We start from the raw sequence: 25,848 nt of genomic DNA, 5'->3' as shown, positions 1-25,848 counted from the left end.
CGGCTGAACACAAGACGCGTCTCGTCTCGGTGTCACTGCCAAGACCAGTGGACAAAGGCATCATCGGAACGAGCTCGGTCCAGGCGCAGCGACAGCCCAGCTTGGCGGGTGGGTGGTATTATTGGAATTATTGGCATTTCGAATCCCCTATCCATTAGCACGTCGAATGAAGACGCGAGCTGACATGCAGCCCGCCCCAAACCGGCATGGCATGGCATGGCATGGCTTCTCCTCTCCTTATCGCAAACCAAAGACACCCAAGGCACGCTACTTCGGTGCAGACACCCAGTGCCTGCCTGCGCCATTACCTGCACCAGACGCCAACACCAACGCCAACGCCAACGCCAGCCCAGCACCGACAGTATGGACCCTCTCTACTCTCAACCTTTTTTTGCCTCTGCCCGTAATTAAGACACCGGAGCAAGAAACATCGATTGTGTTTTCTCCTCCCCTCCCCTCTCCCCTACCCCCAGCCCTTTCCATCCCGCTCCCGCAGTTTCTTGCCTTTCGCATCCTGTGTTTGCGTCGTCCTTTGAGGATTCTCATCCTTTGTCCCTCGTTGTTTTCTCTTTGACCGTCCGTCGTACATACATATATACATCTACTGGCTGCTGTTCTGCTTCCACGACCGCAACAAAACATCCCTACCTTGATTACACCCCACACACTCGTTCAGTTGGTCGTTGCGTTCGACGAGCCTGCAATCTCGACTACCAGAGACCCAGCACCCTGCCTAGGTAGGTAACCACGGCCGCCTCCATTGCCAGCCTTGCGAAACCGCGCCGACCTCCCTTCGAGTCTCGCACAGCAGCACGTCGCGATCCTGCCTGCGGACCATCCGCCATCCGTCATTAACCGGCGACTCGTCGTCACTTTTGACTCGAGCGTCACCGCGCAATCCACTCGATCCGATCCGATCTGCCCCCCCAGTCGCCGAACCGGGTCTCACCCACTTCACCCGCCCATCATGCTCTCCACATTCCTGCTCGCACTATTGCCCCTCGTGGCAGCAACGTCGTCCTCGAAACGTGGTCTCGTCTTCACTCCCAATTCCAAATGGCCGGCGGACAACCAAATATGGGTTCAGTCGGGCTCCGACCTGACATGGTACTACAACTATCAGGAGGTTCCTAGCCCGGCCTTCTCCTCCAAAACACAGGCCGAATTCGAGTTCGTCCCCATGATGTGGGGTGTCTCGTCAAACCCCGAGGACACCACCTTCTTGAAGAAGGTGACGAGCCTGATCAAGGACAGTGGCATCAACATCACCCACGCCCTGGGCTTCAACGAGCCCGATGGCCCTTCCGAGTACGGTGGAAGCGATGTCGCTCCCTCCATCGCCGCCAAGGCCTGGGTCGCCAACTTCATTCCTCTGCAGGAGCTGGGCGTCAAGGTCGGCCTGCCCGCCTGCACTGGTGGCACCGGCGGACTGCCGTGGCTGAAGCAATTCTTGGGAAACTGCTCCGAGCTCATCAGCACCGACGGGGAAACGAAGAACTGCACCTACGACTTCCTTCCCGTGCATTGGTACGACAACTTTGGAGGCCTGGCGAGCCACATTGGCGAGCGTGTTGCCAAGTATGTTTACCCGCAATCAGAGAACCCATGCCATTCATCTTGCTGACATGACTCCAGTTTCCCCGATACCAAGATCTGGATCACCGAGTATGCCTACGCCCACCAGGACCTCGCAACCACCCAGGAATTCTACAACATGAGCGCCGAGTACTTTGATCGCATCGACTACATCGAGCGCTACACGTATTTCGGCGCATTCCGTTCCAAGACGAGCAATGTAGGCGTCAACGCCTCTTTCCTCAATAACGACGGCAAATTGACCGACATTGGTTCGTGGTACTTGGGTCTCAGTGCCACCGGAGTGAATCCTACTTCCGGTGACAAGAGCGCCGCCGTGCGAGGAGCGGCACCCGTGCGAGCGGTTCTGGCGACGGCCCTTCTTGGTGCCGTCATCGCCTCAACATTTTGATGATGACAGTCGATATACACAGTTCTAAAAAGCATTCGCAAAGAACAACAACACTTTAACCATCACGACATGCATCGGGGATCAGTACCGACATTGGCGAAATGTTTAATCATATAGACGAGTGGATGGACTACATCTGCGACATGATTCAATTTTTTTTTAATGTTTTCTTTTTCTTCCATCAAAAATGTCTTGTGTAATGGGGCAATGACATGTAAAATAGGCGATTGGGAGAGTAAACGCCCCGGTCTGGGATAGTATCTCGACGAATTTTTGATACATGCCTAGAATATGAATATGAACTATAGAATCAAAACAACGGTTACTGCAGGGCACTGTGCTGCCGACAGCTATAACTGATCGACTCTGCTGCTCGTGAACCAACAGTATGTCACCTCGGGCCCAAGTCGGCATGTTAGCTTGATTTCTGATCATGAGGCTAGCCGCAAAGTTAAAGCCAACCCAAATCTTACTCGATGAAATCCATGCTGGTCAGCAATCCTTCTCATGATAAGGGACAGCCGGTAAGACCGGAAGTCGATGCGGCAGATGGACCGGCGAACGGCACCTAAGGGGAGGATGGCCTTGTTGAGTGTTGATATGAACTGTTAGTGTTCAGGAGCCAGCCTCATACTATTGACTAACACAGGTAATCTGCCGCGCTACTGCACCCCAGACTCCATAGCGTCCCCATTTCTCGGCGCACTGCGCTTCTACTGGTTGCTCTGTGGCCGAGATGCCTCGGCCCAATTGCTTCCCCCACAGCCACTGCGCGGGCCACGGAGGTCTGGGTTCTGGGGCTGGGGGAGCACACGCCTGGGGAAAGACCCGAGCCCGAATGATTGCCGGCAGCTAAGCCGTCATGAACCATGTCTACTTTACATTCCCCCGCCCTCCTCTCATGACCATAGACGACGAAACTCTCAAACTCACATTTTGTCCTCAGTCCTCCCTCCCTCTTTCTCCCAACACTCTTCACTCCATCCCACCATTGCCGCATTGCATCATCGCGCCGCCACCCAGCAATCATGGCTCTCGAAAGAATCGGTTCCATTGTGAAGCACCTGGCCCCAGGTAGCGCCATCAACCAAATGTACGTCCGCGCATGTGATTGCTGCAGCAACAGCAAGCAAGGAGCCACCGTTTCTCTTCCCCCTTCTTATTTGGTCGGCTTCTCTCCCGACACCAGACTGACGTTCTGCTCCGCACAGCCAGTCCAAGAACCCCGATGACATCGTCATCACATTAGCCATCCGAACCCCACTGGCCAAGGCCAAGAAGGGCGGCTTCAAGGACACGAGTCTCGAGTACATGGTCTACGCCCTCCTCAAGGAGGTCCGCGAACGCTCCAAGATCGACCCTGCTGTGGTGGAGGACATCTGCATGGGAAATGTGCGTAACAAACCCACCCGTCCGGCCCCCATTTGAACTTCCTCCCACCCCGCCACAAACTCTCCACCCCTCGCTGACTCTTCTTTGTGGAAATAGGTCTCCGACAGCAAAGCCGCCTACAAGCTCCGCGCCGCCGCCCTCGCCGCGGGCTTCCCCAACACCGCCGGCGCCTCCTCGGTGAACCGCTTCTGCTCCTCGGGCCTCAAAGCCACGGCCGATATCGCACACTCCATCTCCAACGGCTCCATTGAGGTCGGCATTGCGCTGGGCGCCGAGCAGATGACGATTGGCGGCGACGCCCTCGACAAGCCGTTCGACGAGGCTGTCGTCTCGCAGAGCCAGGAGGCCGCCGACTGCATGCAGCCCATGGGTTGGACTTCGGAGAACGTGTCGAGCGACTTCAACCTCAGCCGCGAGGAGCTGGACAAGTACGCGGCCGAGAGTTTCCAGAGGGCCGAGAGGGCGCAGAAGGCTGGGTACTTCGCCGACGAGATCGTGCCGATCAAGACCAAGATTATCGGGCCCGACGGCGACGTGAAGGAGGTCACGCTCACCCAGGACGAGGGCATCCGACCGGGGACGACGGCGGAGAGCCTTGGCAAGATCCGGGCTGCGTTCCCGCAGTGGGGACCCACGACCACGGGTGGTAACGCTAGTCAGGTCACTGACGGAGGTGAGTCCCTCGATGTGTTTCCTTTGCAATCATACACAACTTGTACTGACATGAGTGGGGAACAGCTGCCGCCGTACTTCTCATGAAGCGTTCGACCGCCGTCAAGCTCGGCCAACCCATCTTGGCCAAGTACGTCGGCTCGACCGTCGCCGGCCTGGCCCCGCGCATCATGGGCATCGGCCCATCGATCGCCATCCCTAAGCTCCTGGCGCAATACAACATCTCGCTGGCCGACATCGATGTCGTCGAGGTCAACGAGGCCTTCTCCAGCATGGCTGTCTACTGCCGCGACAAGCTGGGCCTGGACTGGGCCAAGATGAACCCGCGCGGTGGCGCCGTTGCGCTGGGACACCCCCTGGGCGCCACGGGCGCGAGACAGATCGTCACAGGACTGAGCGAGCTGCGCAGGACGAAGAAGAAGATCCTGTTGACGAGCATGTGTATCGGCACGGGACAGGGCATGGCCGGTTTGTTTGTCAACGAGGTTGTGTAAGCAAAACTGGTTTTGCGGTTGATAATGTACCAGAATCAAGGACCAGAGAATGAAAATGAATGTATGATCACTGTGCCAGGCGACAGGTCTTATCCAATTTCACATCGATGTCACGTTTACCGAGATTTGTTGGTGACTGGCGATACAACAAGAGTAAAGGGGAGACGTGAGCCAACAAAAGAGGTGCAACGAACGCTTCACACAATGAGGGAGGGCCGCCGATGCAGACCAAGCAAGGAAGGCCGAAAGTTTTTTTACAAAACCAAATGCACCGCTTTTATATTTACTGACTATGTACGTACGTATTCATGGCGCTCGTCGCAAACTCATTAGACATACCGTTCGTGGAGACGAAAAAGTATTCTGTTAGAACTGAAAAGTTGGAACGCCTTTACTCGCTCCGAATGCTGGAAACCAAACGCCCCCTCCTCTTTAATGCATCCAATCTAACATGCAGTAGGTAGTAGCAAAACGCACCCATTCTTTGTTCAGGGGTTCGTGGTTTCGTTAATGCTGTGCTCATATTCAGTAAGCTTCAACGCCTCCTGGACATCCGAGACGAAGTGGGACGCTCCGCCGACCAGGTCGATGATGCCAGCTTGTCGCATGAGTCTCCAGATGTGGTGGCGCGGATTGGTGGGACCCCGACTGAAGAACACTCTGACGCCTCGCTCCCTGTAGCTGCGCACAATCTCCTCCAGCACCTGTGTACCGGATCCGTCTAGTGAAGTAACGCCGTGGATGTCAAAGATGACATTCTTGTTGTGGTGCTCGCCCCGCAGTCTTGGCAGCGCGGGGTGGGCCATGCTCGTGCCGTACAGCTCCAGCCTTCGAAGACGAGCCTTGAGTTCGCCCGTGTTGGCAAACGTCAAGGGCTCGGGGATCTTGACGATGAGGCAACCCTCGACAAACTCCAGGCGATCGGGGTTCAACTCGGCGTTCTCGAAGCGTTGCGTGCCGGGGATGCGGCCCAAGATCTGGATTCGAGGACGAGTCGAGTGCTTGATGACCTGAAGCAGAGACAGGCCGACTCCGATAGCCATGCCAAGGGTGAGCGAGTAGAAAATGGTGGAAACAAAGATGATGGCCATCAGACCCAGCTCGGTCCAGCCTCGGATGCGCAGGAAAAATGCAATGTCGTGAGGAGCCTCTTCGAGCAACGACCAGGCCACAACCGTGATCATTGATGAAAGTACCGGTTTCTGCCAATGTTAGCTAGATCAAAGATTCCAGGAGTAATGACTTACGGGAAGATAGTAAAAGTATGGCAACAAGAAGAACACAGCAAGCAACGTAATCAGACTGAGAAAGATGGAGCTCATAGGTGTCTTTCCGCCAGTCTGCTTGTTTAGCTTGCTTCTTCCGTAGCCGCCGAACGCAGGCAAGCTCATGAAACAGGCGCCAACTATGTTGGCAGCGCCCAGCGCGACAAGCTCTCTGTTGGGACTTAGCTGGATTCCTTGCACGCTGTCAGAGCTGCTCAGGCTCTTGGCCGCGACGGACGATTCGAAAAAGCCCAACAGCGCGATCAAGAACGACGTTCCCATGGCTTCGCGAATGTGTTCCATGTGAGAGGTCTGGAATGGCCAACGGAAAGTGAAGAGACCTTCCGACGCTGCTTTGACCGGGCCTAGGATCTCAACACCCTTGCTCTCCCAATCGAAATGCCAGGAGAGAATAGCAGAGATGACGACAACGAAGAAACGGTCGGGGATGTAGGCAACTCCAGGGTACTTTGGCTGGAGATGTTTCTTGAGCTCTCTCATGGTCATCATGATTACGAAGCTAACACCAGCAACGATGAACGTAAGCTTGTGGACATGGTCGAAGGAGCTGAAGATGAACTCTAGCTTGTCCATGCTACTACCATGGCCAACGCCCATTTCCGCGGCGTACTTGGCAAGACCAAGCTCTGGAATCGATTGGTCAACAGCAATCACGAAGCCGATGGCAGAGATAAAGCCGCGAAGGAAGGGCTTGCTGAGGACGCTGTCAAGAAATCCTAATCGAGCCAGACCAGCAAGGAAGACTGTAGCACCGGCCATGCCCGCTACAACACCGCAGATCTTGGCCTGCACCTCGGCGTTGTACTCGTCGTCCCTGTCGTGGTCAATGCTGCCTCTTACCACGGATCCGACCAACAGAGAGCCAGCAGCTTCCGGCCCGACAACCATCTGTGGTGCGCTACCGAATATGGCGTAGATGAACGGGTTGAAGACGAAGGCGTACAGTCCGTTGATCGGAGGTACGTGTGCGAGGTTGTCTGCAAGTGAAAGAGCCATTGGCAGGTAGAGCGACGCAAGCGTCAAAGCTGCGACCAGGTCTCCCTTCAGATACGACCACTTGTATTGCGGCAACCAGGTCAAGAGTGGAATGTAGTAGGAAAGGTACCTGCAAAAACAAAAGTTGGTCAGTAAGCTGGAGCGACGAGAACAAAATGACGAGGGCAACTAACATCCAGACGTTGTCCTTGAATCCAGCCTGTTCTGCTAAGGTCCTTGAGCTGTGCATCTTCTTGCTTTTAATGCTCCTTACGAATCGCTTCCTCCAGTGATCGTCGCCGGTGATGGTGGTAAGCACAGAGTCGAGAATGGGTATCTCGGACGCGGAGGACGATGCCCTATCAAACTCCGCATTCTCGCTGGCTGCTGGGCTCACAGGTCGCGGCGAAAAGGTGCCGTTAGAATAGTTGTTAGCTGGCGGATTGTCGATGATGACGTTCTGTAGGAGGCTTGTCGACTCGGTCGGCGGGAAGGTATGCGGTCGGGCGAGGCTAGGACCAGAGCGAGGAGGATCTCGGGAGTCGGAGTCGGTGGGCAGTGGGGTAGCTAACGGAGTAGCATCTTCGCGAGTGCTCAGGTACTCCGATTCACCGCCCACAGAGCTAGGAGATTGAAGAGGTGAGCCCATGGTGTAGCTCTGGCGCAATCCGCTGGGGTTCGCTGGAATATGTTGTGATTGCGATGAAGGGTTGAAGGTCGGCTGAGGTCGGCCTCCTGTCATTTTCGTGCCCCAAACAAAACGCGTCAAGATTGTCAAATCAATAGAGACATGCGAGGGGCACCAAAGAAAGGCCCGGGTCGAGTTGGCGGGGTTAAGCGAGGCTGAATCTCAAGACCCAGGTCAAGTCGGAGATATCTTGGACTCTGTGACAAAGAACGTTGTTGTTCTTGGAGGGTTGCAGTCGTCTTGAGTACAAAGTCGCAAACGTTGACGGGTAGAGACGGAGCGAGGACCGGGACGGAAAAGACGGTGGAGACAACGACTACCGGTATCAGTTTGTTGCGGCAGCTCCAGGCAGGACCATGGTAAGAGAATTTGTCACAACTCACGGCTGACTCGTTCTATAGGTAATTGCGCAAGAAATCGAAGCCCTTGTGGCATCCGAGAAGGCGAGGGACTGGGAGCTGCTAGGCCCAGGCGGTCGGCGATTGTTTTCTGCAAGGATTATCATTCCGCAGGCGCCCAGGGATCGGAGTGACATCAATGCGTTGGGCTTTGAGTTATGTGTCAGCGGAACTCGATTCGACGATACGATGGTGGGAGCAACCAGGATCTTTGTCTGGCGTTACGTACTGATTGCCATGCCCATTCCGGGTTAGGAATGTAAAAGATACGACGGGGATACCGGCAAAACCGTTCCGCGGCGAACTGGACCGCTAGTCTCGACTTGATACACCGCCTTTGAGAATGCACGTGATCCACTCTTACCCCGCTTCCGGCCCCTCATCTGCAGCCGGCTATCAGTGCTCCCAGTCAGTCTGTCTGTCCAGCCGATCGGTAAAATCCAGTCACGTGATGTCGTGCTCCGCTCGTGCTTAAATCAGGATAGGTACAGAGATGCAAACATGGAGGAAAATGTACGAATATGATTGAGTCATATGCTCGAAATTAAGATGATGACTAAAATCGTACATATGCTTTCTCTGATACAACAGCACTTGATTGTGCGAGTTCTCTGGCAGATGTCACAGGAAGGGCGTACCGAAATGTGCTTATCATTTCAATAGGGCGTATCAAAAGGGTCGGAAGGAAAGAATGCAATGTAAAAGGATAAAAAGTACAGAAAAAAAGGTACTTGAATGGCTCTATCCTTCACAAGTCTACCCATTTTATTTCATGATGAGGATCGCGATATTGCGCCTTCCAACCCGGCAGATTTAATATCCGGTCGTTTCTCACTTCTGTTCTTGAGAGCATTTTGCAACAAAAAAAACTGGACTAGAATCCTAGTCTCGCCCACAACTCGTCATCTGCACTAGATGACCTTCAACAACTATTACTTGTATATATAATGTCATCACTGGGACTGCGTAGCGTACATCGGCTAACGAAGACGACACATGTCTTCGCTCGGCATTCAATTCCACTTGAGTGTGACGTCTATGCAGCCGATGACTATCCTGACACCTCTCCTGTTTTCTTATACTTCCACTCAGGTGGCCTTGTTACTGGTTCCAGAGCCTGTGTACCGCCATGGCTTGCGCAGGTGAGTTCATCACGCCCATCGCCTTATCTTAGCCTACACAAGAGATGGAGTAGCTGACAGATGAACCATAGGTTTGTTTCAAGAATCAATGGCCTCTCATCAGTGCCAGCTATCGACTGCTTCCGCAGGCTAAAGCCTCAGGCTTACTTGAGGATGCGCGAGCGGCCTACAAATTCGCGAGGGGATGGGAGACATCTAAAAGAGCTGTTCCGGAGCGTAGGGTTATTGTTGGCGGCGGAAGTGCAGGTAAGCACGACATCCTGTGGTTGGTATTGAATGTGGAATACTGAACACCTATCAGGGTTTTTCATGGCATCTCTGACCGCTCACCATCTCAAACCACCTCCTGTAGCACTGCTTTCAGTAACTGGCATCACGACATTCCAGCATCGTTTCTTCAACTCCTCTATCCTAATACCTCCGGAACCCTTCACAGAAGAGCAGATTGCACACCATCTCTCTGCGCCGCTGTCAGTGGGCACTGTATCTGCCAGCGACCCACAGGTCTTCCGCCTTGACAAGATCCTTCCCACTGGCGCCAGGGACACTACGTCTGATTTCCTTCCAGTGAAAACCTCCGAAGATAATAATAGTGAAAGGTTCCCCCGTGGATGCTTGTACAACTATTATCTCCACAAGAACGAGTTCCCCAATCTCGTGGGCGATATCGACCCAGGCTATGAGTGGGCTAAGCTTGAGTCAGGCCAAACAAAGGCTGCAGCTTGGCCACCAACGACCATCATACAAGGTGATGCAGATGAGCACGTCGACCTCGCCGTGAGCACCCACATGGTTGAATGTCTTGGAGAGAGAAAAGTCAAACTCTTTCTCGCGAAGAACCAACCGCATCGATACGAAGCGACAAGGTTTCTTGAGGACGACGTTGCTGGGATGGATGCGGTCAGGCAAGCCGTTGACAATCTGGAAGGTGATGTTGCTCATATGGCGTAAATGGCCTGTACTGTGTCATTTAGCTCGGGCGAAGCCGACCCGAACCATAATGCATTGTCGAGGCGCGGTTCCAACAAGGAGGGTCGGGTAGGCGCATAGCCGTTAACACCAACATCTGATGACCTTTTGTTGATTGCTGTCTTCTCGTACATAAAAACTATTCCCGCACCCTTGCTCTTGAACTGGTTTTCGTATAAAGTACTATGAGACAAATGTTCATCTAGGATTGCCTGGCAGACAACAATGTGTAGTTAGGCGGTGATTGCGACCTATTGTTGCTCATTCATAGACACCAAGCGCTCATTGCACTGTATCGATGGTGTCAATGGAGATTCCGGGGAAAATATCGGTAACGTCCAATCCATAAGACATCGTTGGATGCGTTTTAACCCCTGGATAATCCCGCAGCGCCCCCAGCTGCAGGTGATTATTGTGGCCGTAATATTGGAAGTTCATTTTTTTCGGCCCCTTCAATCCCAGGCATCTCAACACAATCAAACATTCGTTCCAACCACAAAAGCACATCCTCGATCCACAGGCCCAATGAGACCACGAAGATTTCCTGCACAATACAAGCATTGGTCACCCCAGCTGTGTAAACTTGCAGATCCCAAACCAAACCAACATGTCGGTATGACACTTTGATTGGACACTGCTCACGGCGCACCGGGTGCTGCATTGATGTCACGCCCAAGCTGGGCGCTTCCGGTGCCAATCCCCGCTCTTGCGGGGGCCGTTTCCTGTCACATCACATTCTGGCAGTCACTTAACTTTGGGGCACAACAACATCGCGAGAGTGCCCCAGCGAAAGCACCCCAGTCAACTTCATCAAGTTCCTGGCATGCATGGCCATTCGTCAAATATCGGGGGCCGTGGCTGCTTCTGGCGAATCACTTCGTTCACCTTGCATAGCGTGTTTGTGACGGAGTTGGGACTTCGTCAGCCCAAGTGAAGGATTGCATACGGCGCGGCCATGCAGTAAAGGTGCGACAGAATGTCGCGCGCATTGAATCGTGCACCTTCGTGACCCTGTCCTTTACTTCTTTTATACCCACGGTGTGGTGGCACTTGTTCTGGTGGTTAAATAGGAGAGGGGTTGCCTGTGTCTCTCTCTCTGCCTCCAACACCATCACAATATCACTAAATCAGCCATCAGTCAAGCTCCAGTATCCCCCTGATCTAATATTTGCTGAGACACCGAAATTTTTCAGTCCTTCTTGCTTAAGGTCACAACAGCTCTACGCTTATAACACGCCGCGGCACCATAATTCAGTTAGCCACCACCAACATGTATAGCTTCGCCAAAATCCTTCTTTGGATCACCATCTTGCAATCCGCCGTATTTGTGTTTGCAACTGATGACAGTCTTGCAAATATGATTTCTCGAACCCTTGCAAATGCTGACGGCATTGTCCCAACAACCCAAATAAATCGCAAGCTCCGTTTCACAAGGGGATCGGAGGGCACACGACCAGTCCGACTGACCAAACGCTTCCCCTTCTCGGCCGGCAGAGACGAGTGGTGCGGTGAGATGGCTGAAGACCCCGCGACAGACTTTTCGGCTTCAGCCCCATCAGCCGCTGACTGCCGGACGCTCGCCAACTCCCTGGATAACCAGAACGGCTTCTGGACATTGCAACCCAGCGATTTCGCATCAGACGGCTGGGCTCGTGTTGTAAGCTCAGGAACGTGCAGTTTTGCGGTCACGTATGCCGACACGGGCAGTACTAGTGCTGCCGGCCCAATGAGAATTGGTACGAACGATATCCGCTTCTATATAACAAGATATGAAGTCCTGGGGAAAGATGGGAAGTTGGGCTTGCAAGGGATCGTTCAGTGCTATAACAGCGAAAAGATGATATTTGTCAATTGGGGATTGATTCACAGCTAAGATAGCGGCCCCAAGGTTCAATGTAGAGAAACTCGCGGTCACACACAAGTATTCATGGTAGACAAGGCAGCTCATACTGCGAGCAGTAAACTGCAATCTTTAACATTGAAAGTTTTTATTCGGCGCCCCAAAATTCTCGATTTGACTCAATGCTTCGTTTTATCAAATATCAAGTACGCCCCATTAGAGGTGCGGTAAGCGGCAAGACCTTTGGTTCCCAGACACACCCTCGCTTGTCAAACAATCGAGACAATTGAAAACCCGCCTTTGCTGAGCGATTTTATTTGCTGCATTTTCAACCTCATTCGATAAATTGCGTCGGATGTACTTGTTGGTCCGACAACCGCAGACTCCTATTTCTCTTATACAAGGAAAGTTGGACATAGTGATCGCCGGTAGTTTGGCTGCCGTTTCAAGAAGGTCACAGAATTTGTGTGCCGAAAAGTCGACATCATTTGGTAGAGTGTTGGATTTGCGAAGGGCCTCAACGTAGGCACCCAGAGCTTTCGCTGGCCTGACGCAGGGATTTTCCGAGATATCCCATGTCCAAGTCATAGGGCATATAAGACCCTTGTAAAACTGGTTGCAGCACTCATGGCGTTTTGATTCAAGGACGCCTTGCCAAATAAGTCTGCGATCTAATTTGAAGATGTACAGGTAGACTTACTGATAAGGTCGTGCCGCAGCAGAGGGTGGTCTGCCAACATTTTAACTTGATCTGATGCCGATGAAAAAGGGCCCTCGTGGAAAAGAAACATTCTCCAGGACACGTCTGAAAACTCGAGAGGAAGATGTATCACATATGAAAACACCAATAGATGACAAAAGTCACTCATAGGTGGAACATTCTCGTCGAACTCCTGGAGCCAGTCCCTGATCCATACAGTTCCGCAGTATTTCAGGGCCTTGGTACATCCATATTTGTCGCTGACAAAAGCCAATTTTGAAAGCCCTAGAGGTTTCGGCCGTTCAGGGACGTAGACGTTGTGAAGGATCTGACACAAAATAGTCATGGCTTCGACATCGTCATCCGGGAATTCAAGACTGTATGGGTCCGAGTGCCCCGAATTTGCGGCAAGTTCGATGCCCTCTTTGAAGTTTCCGCTCAGCATTGCTTTGAATACTGGTGAGTTTAACATGAGAACCTTTGATGATACTCTCAACTCGTCGTTCGGAGGGTTCTTGTGATCTACCTCAGCATCGTCCAGACCATTGCGGCTGAGTATAAGAATGAGATCTCCGTCTGGATCAATCTCATTGAGGCTAGACATCGTTCGTAAAAGTGACTGGTTGCAATAGTTAGTTTACTTGAAATTGACAGGGAGAATTGCTATACGTGGTTTACAGTCAATCTTGGGTAAGCTCCTCTGTTGAAGTCAAACTCAAAGGGTATCAAACCTTTGGCTTTGCTGTGTCAGCTTAGTTACCCCGCGTGATACATGGCACGCTCTGGCTGGGAACAAATAGCTTAAAAGTATAAAATCATTCAGCCCCAAAGAAATATAGCAGGGTCCGAGCGTACTGAGTAATTCAAATGCAATGATCAGAAACTCCCAGCCAATTCAAAGTGTGGGGTTTCAAGCAATTCAATAACATATACCAGCTCGCATTATCCCTACTGGGTTTGTATACTTTAGAGTCTACACAAAGATACAGAATATCCTCCCAGGACCATCACGAAAGCCACCGCCAACGGCGAAACATTAGCCAACACCTGGCTATGCCTTGTTTTGTCTTCTGATTTTCAATCATATCGCAGTAGTTAACGCACAGCAGATTGGAAGAAGTAAAAGGGGGTCATTCTTGGTTGCAATGAGCGGCAAATGTGTGGTAAGGAACATCACATCACACTAGACGGGCATCTTCGGGATAGCGAGATGACCACTGTTTTCACTGATAGATGAAAACAGTCTGAAGCTTTTATGCAGTTCAGGCTGTAAGAATTTTTAGTGGTTGAACATATTCTTTAAAATTGGCGAGCCGCAAAACGACACACTTGCCTTGACTACTCCTTAAACTACGAAAGACCATCGCAACGCAACCATCACCTGGCAATATGTAAAACCCTCACCGATTTACTGTGGTACAAACTGGACCTTCTTGAGACAAATTGGCTCGAACCATCCCGCTGGGAACAGATCTTCCTCTTGATCCTCGTCAATTTCTTTCGGTGTCTCGTTTCCTGCCTCGTCTGTGACGAAATAATCTTGTCCAAGCATCGTCTCATACGTGCTGAAAATTCTTGCAGTGACAATTCGCAATTCTGCCCAGGCGACGCTGCAAGAGTCATAACAAATTAGCATCCGTTTTCTTGTCATTTGTGCCACCATGCGGTTTTCGATGTGCAGAACCTACTTCATGCCAACACACATTCTTGGCCCACTGCCAAAAGGCCAAAAACTCCTTTGCATTTTTCTGTACTCTGGGCTGTTCTTTGGAATATCCCATCGCTCCGGATTCCAATCGTGTGGATCGTCATAAACTGAGGGCTCCATGTGGACACTTGCTGGTTGAGCAGAAACTAGCATCTGGCATGTGTTAGTGTCAGGCTCGGCTATCTACTGTCCCCGATGTAATATATTTAGCCTTGGCTTGGTCAACTTACTCCACCCGAAACAAAATGACTATCGATTTCAATTCCACCCGCTGGCGCAACTCGGGTCAACGACCCTGGGATCGGGGGATAACGTCGGAGTGTCTCGCGGAGAACACAATCCAAGTACGGCAGCTTGATCAGGTCATGAAGATCCGTTCGTGTAGTCGGCTTGACACCTGCTAGCTGAAGTTCGCGGCGGAGACGTGATTGACGGTGATGGTTGTGGGGCAGAGAAAGTTCATAAATAAGCCATGCAAGTGTATCCGGTGTAGTGAGTGAGCCTACACAGTAAGTGGTCAGTTTTAGGCGTCATAGTTTTCAGTCTAGTGACAATGGCTAATTTGGGCGGTAGTACCTGCTTGAAAGTTGTCAAGATTGTCGCTTTGAATGTACTTGATGCCTGGAACAACCTCCGAGCTACCGTTTGATCTAAAGTACTCGGCGAGTTTCTGGGCTACCGGAACAACACCATCCGGCTGAGTTTTAGCTTCTATAGCACTGTTTGTTGCTTCTAAACCCCACGAATGCATCGTAGAAGTAGTGATAAAGCACGTAGGGGCCAGTCTCTCTAGAATCTTTCTTGTGCCTGTCGTGAGAATGTCAGCTAGGGGAGTCTTTGTGTATTGAAAGATTACTCACGAGGAAACCAGGATGACAGCAGTACCGCAGGGGTAAATATTTCGGCTTCTGTCAGTTTCGAGCCTAAAAGGTCTTCCATCATCTCTCGATGGCCCTCTTTGTCCCCCAAGAGATCCAATCTACTATTATTGCCATAAACCAATCTTGCCATGGTATCAGCAGCCAACCATCTAAGTTGAGGCCAAACATCCACCCATCCGTCTGATTGAGCAGCTTCTTGCAAATTCTCCATGAATTTATCGACCAAGTCATTCATCATGTCTTGATAAGGCTGGCTTATAATCACTGGAGCTGCGTAGCTTCCCGCGATAGCCTTTCGCCTCTGGAAGTGGAGGTGGCCGCACCGGGTACTTGCCATGTTGACTTGTCCGTAGTGTTCCAGAAACTCAGCATCTCCTCGAGGACGAGATAACTTGGGGTTATGGTTGAAAATGTCGCGCAAGGAGTTGGCGGAGCTGAAGGAGAGAGAAGATGGCCCAATTTGGACCACCGGTCCATACTTGGCGTGGAGCGACTGAATCGTCGAGGTACGTTGTCCTATGGTACAATGTCAATAGTCGACACTGGGACCAATAAGGAGTGTAAGATTACCTTTAATGTCAAATCTTGCCATCCAGAGATCTGTGGTCTTCGCCAAAAATGGCCCTGGGAACGGAGATCGTCTGGCCATGAGGAAGAAATAGGCAGTGTAGCCTACGAACAAAAGGGAGAGCAGTTGTAGGTAGGTACATGTGACGTTTTCCAGAGACGCTGGTACTAGATGTAGCATAGTGATAAAAGACAAGAATCAGTTTATATATTAAACAAGCCGAGATGTAATTGACGTGTTTTTTGAACATATAGCACTGGCTATTAAACCGGGAAAAAATCGCTCTTTATAGACAAATTAATTTATTTCGGACGATTTGTAATGTACTTTTGGCATGAAATCTTTTTTATTATAATCATTTTCATTGGGCTATGGCCAAATTCAAAATGGAAGTTTTTCCGCCCAGAACAATTATCGTAACCTCGGTTTCGCATCCTCTATCGAATATATAAAATTTACTACTGGTTGTCTTCAAAGAGTACCCACTTGATGCCCGGGCCGTCGATTGCGTCTTTCGGTGGTTCTACCATGCGGGTCTCAAAGGCGGCTCCCGCGGCTTCCGCTAAGTAAAACACCATGGGACGATTATTGGATACTGGGTGAAAGGTCTCAGATATATGCAATGCATGCTGGTCTGAATCTTCAACATAGTTACTACAGAATTTTGGTGTTTTTTCAGCCAATCCCAGTATACCAATATGAGGAGCCGCTTTGGGCCTTGGGCTACTTGTCAACCTATCAGTTATGACACAACTTGCGGTGGCACTCACATGCTTTCAGATCTTCAGGCTTCAAATAGGCACTATTAATACTACAGACTAATGAATGGCACTGTCTTTTGGGGTTATTGTAGAATGGCATGGCTATTCATATGTAATTGTCCACCTGTCCACGGTGCAAGTAGGCGGTGAGCATGGTGTTTACAAAGGTTGTAAGAGTTAAGGTTCAGTTCCGAAAACACTATATTCGTTGGTCACTTAACACACTGAATTGATGAAGCATTCTCTTGGGCCTTGGGGAAATGTTGCCAACTGGTTCTAGCTTTGTATACAATTTGGTTCACTATTGCTTTACATCATTAGATTAGATTTCAGGTGAAATCAAACTTTCCATGATTACTGGTATTTGATGGTTGTTCAAGTTTGATGGGAATGGAGGTTGCATCCACTCGATGCAGGGCTGGTAATATACTTGAGCTGAAATGGGGGAAAGGTAGCAGGCCATGTTCGAATAGATTTAGTTTCCCCAGGAGTAGCTGGTAGGGACTGAATCATTAAGGAAACATCGCATTCGTCGAAGCAGGGTAATATGTTTGCCCCAGAAGACTAATCATTAAGGATTTCCCGCGTTATACGCTTAACTACTTACCCGTTTGGTTATCTCGCATGTCCATTTTTTTTTTTTACCTAACTGCTACAGATGTGCTATCAATAGTGGTTGTACACAACTCACGTTCATTATTGTTACAAATGATTCATACTCGCCAACCTATTTCCTAATCGTCATCATGAAGATAGTCATTCTAGCATCCGCCCCTGGTAGAATACCACGAATTAGTCTTACCAGAACACATCCATCCATTCTGCTGCCTTGAACAGTAGTTTCTCCGTTTTTTGAAAACCCTTCCAATCCTATTTGCCGCATTCTTTGATCGTAAACAACTCATCACTCTACACCCTTTCCTTTTATTTCTGCTGGGAGAGGCTCCTCAGATGTGTTGTCTATTGATTTGCTCCTGAATATGTCTCGCATGCCGTGGATAAGACTCGATCTCCTCTTTGGTGATTCGGCTGAGCCTGAACTCCATACACTGCTTCGTCGGCGTCCTTCAGGGGCTGGGCCATCATCGAAGATTCTCGCGTCTGCGTAGTGGCCTAGTTGACGTCAAATTTTAGGACCGTTGGCACTTTCGGCACTAGTAATCGAAGACTTACGGATGTTACCCGCCCCTCCTCTTCCAGTCGACACGCCGCGGCCACTTTTGATAATCATTGCATTCATCGTGGTGAATAAGTGAATTAATCGTACGAGTGGAGAATAATTTCCTTCTAAAGGATGCGATTCGCGAAAACCAAGAGAAGCAGGTCCATACTTATGCCCCCGTGAAGCCTGAGATCAACCCTATTGAAAGACACCCGAGTTAACCATCACGATAAGACGTTGGCCCTCAATTGGCCTCGCCCTCCCATCCCCCAAGCCCGGAAGCAGGTGCCGCACTTATTGCGCGGGCAGGGTTGGGATCTCCGCAAAGCTTGGCGTCATGATCTACAAGTCCAAGATAGCGGACCGCGACGTGACTGGCGGCAGGCGGTTCATCCAGGGTCGAAGCTCCCTCTTTGTGATGTCATTACCCGACCAGGCACTGTATTTTTATTTTTATTTCTTTTCCGTTAAGCAAAAAACATAAACGGCTTTGTGTTAGTGTCCCCGGCTTAGTCGTTCGGCGTCTCACATTTGGGGCTTCAGTGGCGCTTTCGGTGTGTCAGTGCGGCCACGCTGCAGGCGGGTCCTCTAATCTCCTGCATGTGTTATTATACCGGGTGTTTGGTCTATCCATTCTCCCCAAGCTCGGGATTCTAAGAGACGGGCGTGTCACAACTGAATCCGAGCAGGCGGCGACGCTTAGATGTAGGATTGCGTCCATTCCTGCTACTTTTCGGCATCATACCTCGCTCAGGTCCGATATTTTGGGTTTCCAGCTTCCGGAAAAAAAGGCCCCACTCGGTCGGCCTGCCTTGCTGACCGGTGCTTAGTCCAAAGCTTGCTTTAGGGCCATTTGCTGAAAGCGAAGAGGTGCACCAGAGCTAAGGTCTGGGCCGTTCCACAGGAAAAATCACACGGTATCATCTGGCTGCTGGCGGCCTGGGGTTGCACGCATTTCGACAAATGAAGTTGTTGAGCTAGCCGCTGGCCATGAGCGTGAACCGGCAGGCAGGAAATGGCCGCTAATTTAGGCTGGGCACATGGCTAAGGCTGGGCAGACCCGAAAACGATGGTTGACATGAAGGGGGCGCGTGTGCTATTGTTCTATTACTGGTTATAGGGTGGATGAGGGAGGGACAGAGGAGAGTGGATGGAATTTCTTGACCATGCCTGATCAGACACTCACCGCGCCATTTGATTGCATTTGACACTACTTCGCATTTCACTGGATTCAATCAATAAGACTTTCAGATGCACAGAGGGAAACTTTGAGGTAATGTTGTTTATGCTCATCAACGTAAATCATTGGTATTGTTCAAACTAGTAGAAACGCCGAGACCCGCCAGATAATATGCTACCAAGTGAATCAGTGTCCTCAAGAAATAAGGAGACAGGGTTTGAACGAATGTAGCCAGTCGTAGAGGAAAAGAAACCATACCCGTCATACATCATAATCCCTTCAAGATGCCGCAACGTCGTAGTAACATGAGAAGATTGGTCTCAGGTCCCGCTTGCTTACGGTTTCGCTTGACGCCCTGGAATGATGCGAGGCATTGCCATGGCCCAGCTCCTGGCGGAGACTAGGCGTTGATGTCATGCTCTCAACGTACTCTTTCAACTTGTCAGCCAGAATAGCCGCCCTCGCCTTGCGCTCAAAAGATACGACATCATCGAAATCGTCGGATTCCTCCTCGTCTAGCTCACCGGCGCCTCGGCGATGTGCCGCAAACCGCAGAGGCGTTTGGACAGCCTTCACCTTGCGCACAAAGTCCCGACGGCGAAGGTGATATCGCTGCGATCTTGCACTCCAAAAATCTTTGGACATTTCGCCGAGCTCTTGAGCGCGGGCACAGGCCAAGCCTGCAGGAGTGACATTAACGTTGCTCTTCCAAGCCCCCAGAGCTGGCTTCTTGTCAGAAAAGAGGATCGACTTTACGTATTTCCGAATGCGGATGTCAAGTAAAGCTCCGGTGCCGGGGATTGTGTGGTCGACCAAGCCCATTGTCAGCGCCTCAGCCGGTGATAGTGGCGCCATGTCACGCAGAAGCTTGGTGGCACCTACTGAGCCACACCGTCCGGGGTAGGACAATGAGTGGAATTCGGAACCATGTAGACCAATGGCGCGGTAGGCTGGGTTGAGCACCACCTCGGAACCAGCAATGACAACGTCGCATGCGGCGGCCATGGCAACGCCGCCTGCTGCGCAGTTGCCTCTGATAGCGGCGACGGTAAGGATGTTGCGCGATGGAAGCTCGTGCAGGAGATAGTGCACCACGTCATCAATGCGGTTGATGTTCAGCCAGGATTCGAGCGCCGGGTCCGCAGCAGCCTCGATAACGTTTAACGCAATACCGTTGCTGAAGTAGGAGTCGCCTCCCATTAACACAACGGCGCCGAGGGGTCGTTCCACAACATGGGTGGATGCGATGAAGTCCATAGCGTCAATCATGCGGGAGCACTGTTCCGTGCTCATGGCGCCATTGTAAAAGTTGAAGTAGAGAAAGGCAACCCGCCTGGCGCCGGCAAAGGTTTGAAAGTCGACCCAGATGTCCTGTTGGGTGTTGTGGGGGGCTTGGGACCAATCAATTGTTGCTCGAGATATATGGTTGGCTGCGACGCCTTCGGCGTTGAGAATGCCCACCTCTCTTAGACCGAAGACGGCTGGGACCTTTGGCCATAGCATCGAGTCGACCTTTCGCTTCACTCGGCGGACGTGTGTGATCCAAATGGCTTTCTCGTCGCAAGTCGCGATACAAACGGCGTCATCTCGGCAGGCGACGATATGCCCGGGACGTGTTTGAGTAGTGAGCTCTTCTCCCTCCTCGACAGTGCCCCCGTAAACATACATGCTGGGGCCAAACAACTTCGTCAGACAACCGGGCTGAGAATCTGAGGATCGAATTCTGCGGGATATTTCCCGAGCCGTGTGTGACTGAATGTCGAAGTCGCGTTGGGCGGCCTTGAGAAGCGGCCGATGACGTGTTACACCGCCAAGAAAGGCCTTCTGCAGTGTTACGGAGGCGTCGCGGTAGGCGGGGTTTGTTTGGATGAGGGGATTGACTTGGTGCGGGGCGAACTTATCGCAACCTGGCGAGGGGGGAGGGGTGTATGGTGAAGCAGCCTGGACAGAGGCTACTTTGATTCTTTCAATGGCTGCGAGAGTGGCTGTGAGCGCGGCCCGCGTGACGGGGCCACGATAAAGGCTGGACTTCGTGATGTGCGGTGAATCAATCTGTATAGGGAACTGTTCGAAAGCCCACACGGGTCCGGCGTCGAACTCCTCGACGGCTTGAAGAACGGTGACGCCCCAGTATGGTCGACCGAACTCGCTCCAAGAGCTGTTCCGGACCAAAGCCTCAGCATCAGCTTCAGTACCGTCGTCACCCATGATCACCCAGTCCAAAGCGCTTGGGCCGGCGTCGCCTGGGGGACCAGGATGAATGATGAGTGTTAGGTAGTTTTCGTAGATTTCGCTGGGCACCCGAGCTGTGAGGAACGGGCAGATGATGAGGTTGGGCTTAGCCAGCCTGGCCGCCTCGATCATGACTTCGTCTGAGAGGGCATATTCGACGGTGACAGTATGCGACTTGGACAACGCCAAGTACAGACGCTGTGACAGGGAGTTGTGCGCAGTGCAAAGGAAGAGGATGTCCATGGTGACGACGTTGTCAACAATGAAACTAGAACTCGGGGATACGCTGAATGGGGAGAGTTTCCCTTCAATATTTTCTCAAGAGAATGGGCGATGGCCTCGAATCATATATGCGGTTTATGAAGGGGAAGGCAGGGGGGTGGGGTGGGGGTGTTTGTCCATCGGACGGACATCTCAGCTCTTAGGATGCATCAAGTGGCTTCCCCTCGTTCCTGACCGACCATGTGCGACCCGAATGGTCAACGGCCAACTCTGGCGCTTGCCATAAAAAACATGCCATCTTCAATGCACCCCGCTTGCAGACTGGCGGCTTTTGACTTCAATCCGCTCGGCTCCAACAAAGTCAACGTGGTGTTTATGTCGTCCTAGCTTTGACCCGGACGCACGCCCTTGCAACCGACGCCGGAGAACTAGGCTCAGACCTAGCAGGCCCTATCACAACTGGCATCGTTGGGACGAACGGCCGGAAGTGGCTGTGCTTTCGGATAAGGGGTAGTCTCTTGACTCAGGGGCGCGTGTTGGATGGGGTGATCACTCGTGGGCGCTAAGTCGTAGACCAAAAGGTTCACCTAACTAGCGCGTCCGATTACCGTCTCTAGTCAGCACTGTCCATACGAACAAAGCTAGGCAGCGTGTCTTGAGGCGTCGTGGAGCTTGGGAATGAGCAGAGTCAACTGGAGCGATCTTTAGTGCATGGGGTCAGAGCGATATTGCAAATGAGACCTCTCTGGTCGGCGAGCAGACGCGGGTTCAACAAGTCCCCGTGGATTCCGCGCAAAACATGGAATCCTTCGGCCGAGTCCCCACCATCCACATCGCCTTGCTGGAATTCCAATCCGGATGGCGACTATGACACCATGGTGTAGACAGGCAAACAAGAATATGAAGGCTGGCGGAATGGCTGTTGAGAACGGCCATAGTTCCACCCAGGAATACCTGCTGGGAAAGCCACGGTACGAATCAGTGGCTTCGGACCTTGTCCAAAACTCTCCAATTTGCTTGATGTTTGCATTGGTTTGATGTGACGACAAGAACTAGAAATCCTTTTGACAACCCTCGTCACACACGAAGAAGCTCATGGATACCGAGGCGCCCTTGGCACATCCGCATCCGTTGTTTTGGCAAGTCCATGGCATCACAGCTGGTGCTAGGTAAACTCTTTGGTGTTGTAGCCACTTGGAGCAGACGAATAACCAGTCAGGGGACTGCCCGTTACGTCTGTCGGCACGGTTAAGCTTTCGGGTGGGGTGGATGCTGGCCGATCAAATCCCAAACGACTCTGCTATACTGTCTCCTTCGTCCGGAGTCACGGCAAGCTCCAACAGCTCATGAGCCCTGTCGACTGTGTCTGCATCAATAGCCGCTTCATAAACCAAGTCCTCCTCGGCAAAGTTGATTCGCGAAAGGGATAGAATGTACCGCTGTGAGCCACCATGCGATACGGAGAGTTTTGAAAGAATGTTGGCGATGTTGGCTGTGTCTGGGTCTGTCGCCAAGGTGTGGAGGACCAGAATGATTTGCGATATCAGCAGAGAGGGGCCACTACGACCATCATCCCAGCCATCGGCACCATCGCAGCGGTTGTCTGGGGTAGTACTCACGGCCCCGTCCTTGCGCGAGGAGGGAGACCCACCACGGCTGGTATCCGCCACAGGGTCCGAAAGGTCGTACAGAACATCAACAAGCTCGCTCAGCGCTGTGACCAGGCGCGGTATGACACTGACGTGGCCCGCGATCTGTCGTGCTCCGTATGAAGTCCGAGAAAATGACATGATTGTCCGCAAAACCGCGCATCTAACTGCATGCTTCTGGGTTGTGGACAAGGCCGCCCGAGGCAGGTCGACGAGGTTGAGAGATACCTTGTCAATGACCATTCGGGCAACCAAGTCAGGATCTTTGCCTGGAATGATGGGACCAATAGAGCTGGAAAGCGCCGAAGTGCAAAGCATGTCAAGCATGCCAATTATGTCATCCAACTGTTGTTTGGGCGTGAGTAAGATGAGAACCAAATCGAGTGTTATCAGTCGCCAAAATTCGGACTGTCTCGTTTGGGAACCATTGTCTGTATCGATTAGGGTGGTAGCGCAGGCTGCAGCGGAGGTATAGAGCAGAGACAGGATGTATGTTGTATCGACCTGTTGTTGCAGTGCTTCCGAGGCAGGATCGGATGAGATGTCACCATCCATGCTTTTGAACCGTGCTTCGGCGAGCATGTAGATGGACTGCTGCACGGTAGGAACTAGCTCACTGATGATCTGCGGTACCACGGAAATAGTCTGTAGCTGGAGAGTGAAGGAGAGGAGCGAGGCCAGATCCCAGATGGGCCGCATGAAGTCCTCATCTAAACACTGGCTCCACATACGGATGATGAGGCGCGCAAAGTCCACTAGTAACTGGACTGGATTTAAGGGATTGCCCATTAGAGGTAATTGCTGAAAGACGAGAGAGGCGAAGGATGTCGTCGGATCGGACGGGTAATAATAACGCGATAAGATGTCAAATGTTGGCGGCTCTCCATGTAGGGAGCCATGGTCCAGTATCACTTGGAGGAACTGCGGGAGGATTAGCTAGAGGGTCCAGGACACAATAGGGCTGTTGGGCATACTTCGAAAGGCAGCGCGTTGGGCCCCGGACCTGAATATCGGACAGCAGAGGCCGGGGTCGCCACATTGTCAACCATTACCACATCCCCGGCATGGGTCTCCAAAGCCATGACGGGGCTGTCAACCGTGGGGCGCTTCCGTTTGCCCTTGGTGGGTGTCCTCTCCGACAATGGCAGAGCGACTGACCCGGCATCTCGGGGTTTCCCCCTTGTCTTGCTGGGACTGGGTGCAATATCCATCTCGTCGAACCCATCGGCCATACCCCAGGACTTGGTTGTCTTCTTGGGCGTAGTGGTTCCTGGCGCAGCTGCTAGTGGTGCAGTTTCCCTCCGGCGAGGACGTGCAGAGACCTCTTTCATGTCCCTTTGGAGAAACTGCAACTCTGTGGTGGCCTGTCGCTCGGCAGCGAGGGCGGCCTCGACGGCCCTTTCCTGCCTGGCAGCTTGCTCGGCATTCTGCTTCTGGAGTCGAGCGACCTCGGCAGCGTGCTCTTCCTCAGCCTTTGTCGAGTTGGAGCGTATGATGGAGACCTCGCCGCGGGCAGAATTGAGCTCAGACTCGAGGGCCTTGACACGAAGCTGCAGAGCGGCGAATATGTCATTGCCAGCGCCAGTGGGGGCATGAGGCTGGGACTGTGGAGGGTTGTAACGTATGGAGGGAGGAGGAGGTCGGTTGTACTGGCTGGCCTGTGGTCGGTACGGAGCGGCGACGGAGCTTTGAAAGCGTTGGGAGGCAATCGGAGGGACATATGACGGTCCTGGGACAGGCGGGGGGTATCGCGGACGAGACGACAGGGCGGGGGGATTCGAGGGTGGCGGCGGCGGGTTCCATCGCTGCTGTTGTTGGGGTGGGTGGGAAGGATGTCTAGCGACACGAGGCTGGTGCTGAGGGAATGTTTTTTCGGTGACAGCGCGGGCGACGGGAGGAAAGAGTTCGTTGGTCACCTCGGTGTCATCGAGGTCTTCGTCTTCGAACTCGAGACCATCGTAGATGTCAGGCTGTTCATAGCCGAGAGCTTGAGAGTCGGGCTTTTGCTGCGCCTGTGTGAACTGAATGGCGTTGTTCTCGAGCTCTTGGAGAGTGGTGTCATTTAAGTCGTCAAAGTCAACATCGGAGAAGTCATCCATGATCGCCACGGAGCGTCAATTGGCGCAATGCATGTATCCATTGGCTCTTGATTCGGAAGTTGGTATGCTTTTTGTCTGAATAGCGGCAGACCGGGCCAGGCAGCGCTAGGTACGGGCAGGCAGGGGGTTCCTTATCTTATCGGCAACGATGCCCGCGGGACAAAACGCGGCGACGCGACTCGACTCCAGCTCGAAGGAGGGTTCGGAATTGTCACCAGCCACACGGCCGCCTGTCAAGCCACAGAAGGCCGGACCAGCTGGTCATGTGCACGGTTCATATGATGTGGCGGTTGGCTGCTGCCATGTGAAAGTGGTCGCTTCGTTTTGTCTCCTGCCACACTCTGGCTTTAGCTCAGCTCAGCGAGAAACGAGACGAATGAGAGCTCGCGCCTCGCCAGACAAAGGATTGGTCAAACCAGTGGCGGTTGGTCAGGCGGGTTGGCATATGGCGGCCTGTGATGATGTCAACCTGCGTTAGAAGCATTTTTTCGGCTTGTTCGGCGACGAGCCTTGCAAATGATTGATTGATTTTTCAGTGTCCAATCTCTGGCGGCCCGTTGACCACGAGCATCTACTATTATGTACAGTCAGTCAGTAGGAGGCTCGGTGCCGTTTGGGTCGGGGAGGGGTGGGGGCCCTGTGTTTTTCTCGCGTTCTCTCTCTTTTTGTCTTTCTCTCTCTCTCTCTTCTGCGTCTTTATTTATTTTTGGGTACCAGTTTTATTTTAATTTACGGCATTGTTTATTTAGGGGTCCTCCGAGCCTGGAGATTATCGAGGTTGACCACCTCAACAGATTTCGGCAGGGTAGGCAAGGGACGCTTTCCCACAACGGAGGGAGACAG

General features: G+C 52.1%; 6 protein-coding genes across 6 annotated transcripts; 3 read left to right on the top strand and 3 right to left on the bottom strand.

Moving 5' to 3' along the window:
- Positions 1-967: 967 nt before the first annotated feature.
- EsH8_VIII_000023 (glycoside hydrolase family protein) lies at positions 968-1,987 on the top strand (the record flags this gene model as incomplete). The annotated part of the gene is made up of 2 exons (XM_083269065.1): positions 968-1,578; positions 1,636-1,987. 2 exons carry the CDS (start codon positions 968-970, stop codon positions 1,985-1,987), a joined length of 963 nt encoding a protein of 320 aa, XP_083128833.1.
- Positions 1,988-3,015: 1,028 nt separating this feature from the next.
- EsH8_VIII_000022 (Thiolase, N-terminal domain-containing protein) lies at positions 3,016-4,545 on the top strand (the record flags this gene model as incomplete). Its single annotated transcript, XM_083269064.1, has 4 exons — positions 3,016-3,080; positions 3,199-3,379; positions 3,476-4,052; positions 4,118-4,545. 4 exons carry the CDS (start codon positions 3,016-3,018, stop codon positions 4,543-4,545), a joined length of 1,251 nt encoding a protein of 416 aa, XP_083128832.1.
- Positions 4,546-5,033: 488 nt separating this feature from the next.
- Positions 5,034-7,548, bottom strand: EsH8_VIII_000021 (sulfate transporter family-domain-containing protein; the record flags this gene model as incomplete). The annotated part of the gene is made up of 3 exons (XM_083269063.1): positions 5,034-5,747; positions 5,793-6,936; positions 7,001-7,548. 3 exons carry the CDS (start codon positions 7,546-7,548, stop codon positions 5,034-5,036), a joined length of 2,406 nt encoding a protein of 801 aa, XP_083128831.1.
- A 1,291-nt stretch (positions 7,549-8,839) lies between these two features.
- Positions 8,840-9,985, top strand: EsH8_VIII_000020 (alpha/beta hydrolase; the record flags this gene model as incomplete). Its single annotated transcript, XM_083269062.1, has 3 exons — positions 8,840-9,034; positions 9,106-9,280; positions 9,336-9,985. 3 exons carry the CDS (start codon positions 8,840-8,842, stop codon positions 9,983-9,985), a joined length of 1,020 nt encoding a protein of 339 aa, XP_083128830.1.
- A 9,097-nt stretch (positions 9,986-19,082) lies between these two features.
- Positions 19,083-21,278, bottom strand: EsH8_VIII_000019 (uncharacterized protein; the record flags this gene model as incomplete). The annotated part of the gene is made up of 1 exon (XM_083269061.1): positions 19,083-21,278. One exon carries the CDS (start codon positions 21,276-21,278, stop codon positions 19,083-19,085), a length of 2,196 nt encoding a protein of 731 aa, XP_083128829.1.
- Positions 21,279-22,537: 1,259 nt separating this feature from the next.
- Positions 22,538-25,005, bottom strand: EsH8_VIII_000018 (Rad26 family protein; the record flags this gene model as incomplete). The annotated part of the gene is made up of 2 exons (XM_083269060.1): positions 22,538-23,827; positions 23,881-25,005. The coding sequence occupies 2 exons, from the start codon at positions 25,003-25,005 to the stop codon at positions 22,538-22,540; spliced, it is 2,415 nt and encodes an 804-aa protein (XP_083128828.1).
- Positions 25,006-25,848: the final 843 nt, after the last annotated feature.

Source organism: Colletotrichum jinshuiense, chromosome 8, assembly GCF_051148585.1.
Source record: "Colletotrichum jinshuiense chromosome 8, complete sequence".
NCBI classification, from domain to species: Eukaryota; Fungi; Ascomycota; class Sordariomycetes; order Glomerellales; family Glomerellaceae; genus Colletotrichum; species Colletotrichum jinshuiense.
This window is presented reverse-complemented; position numbering and strand designations above follow the sequence as displayed.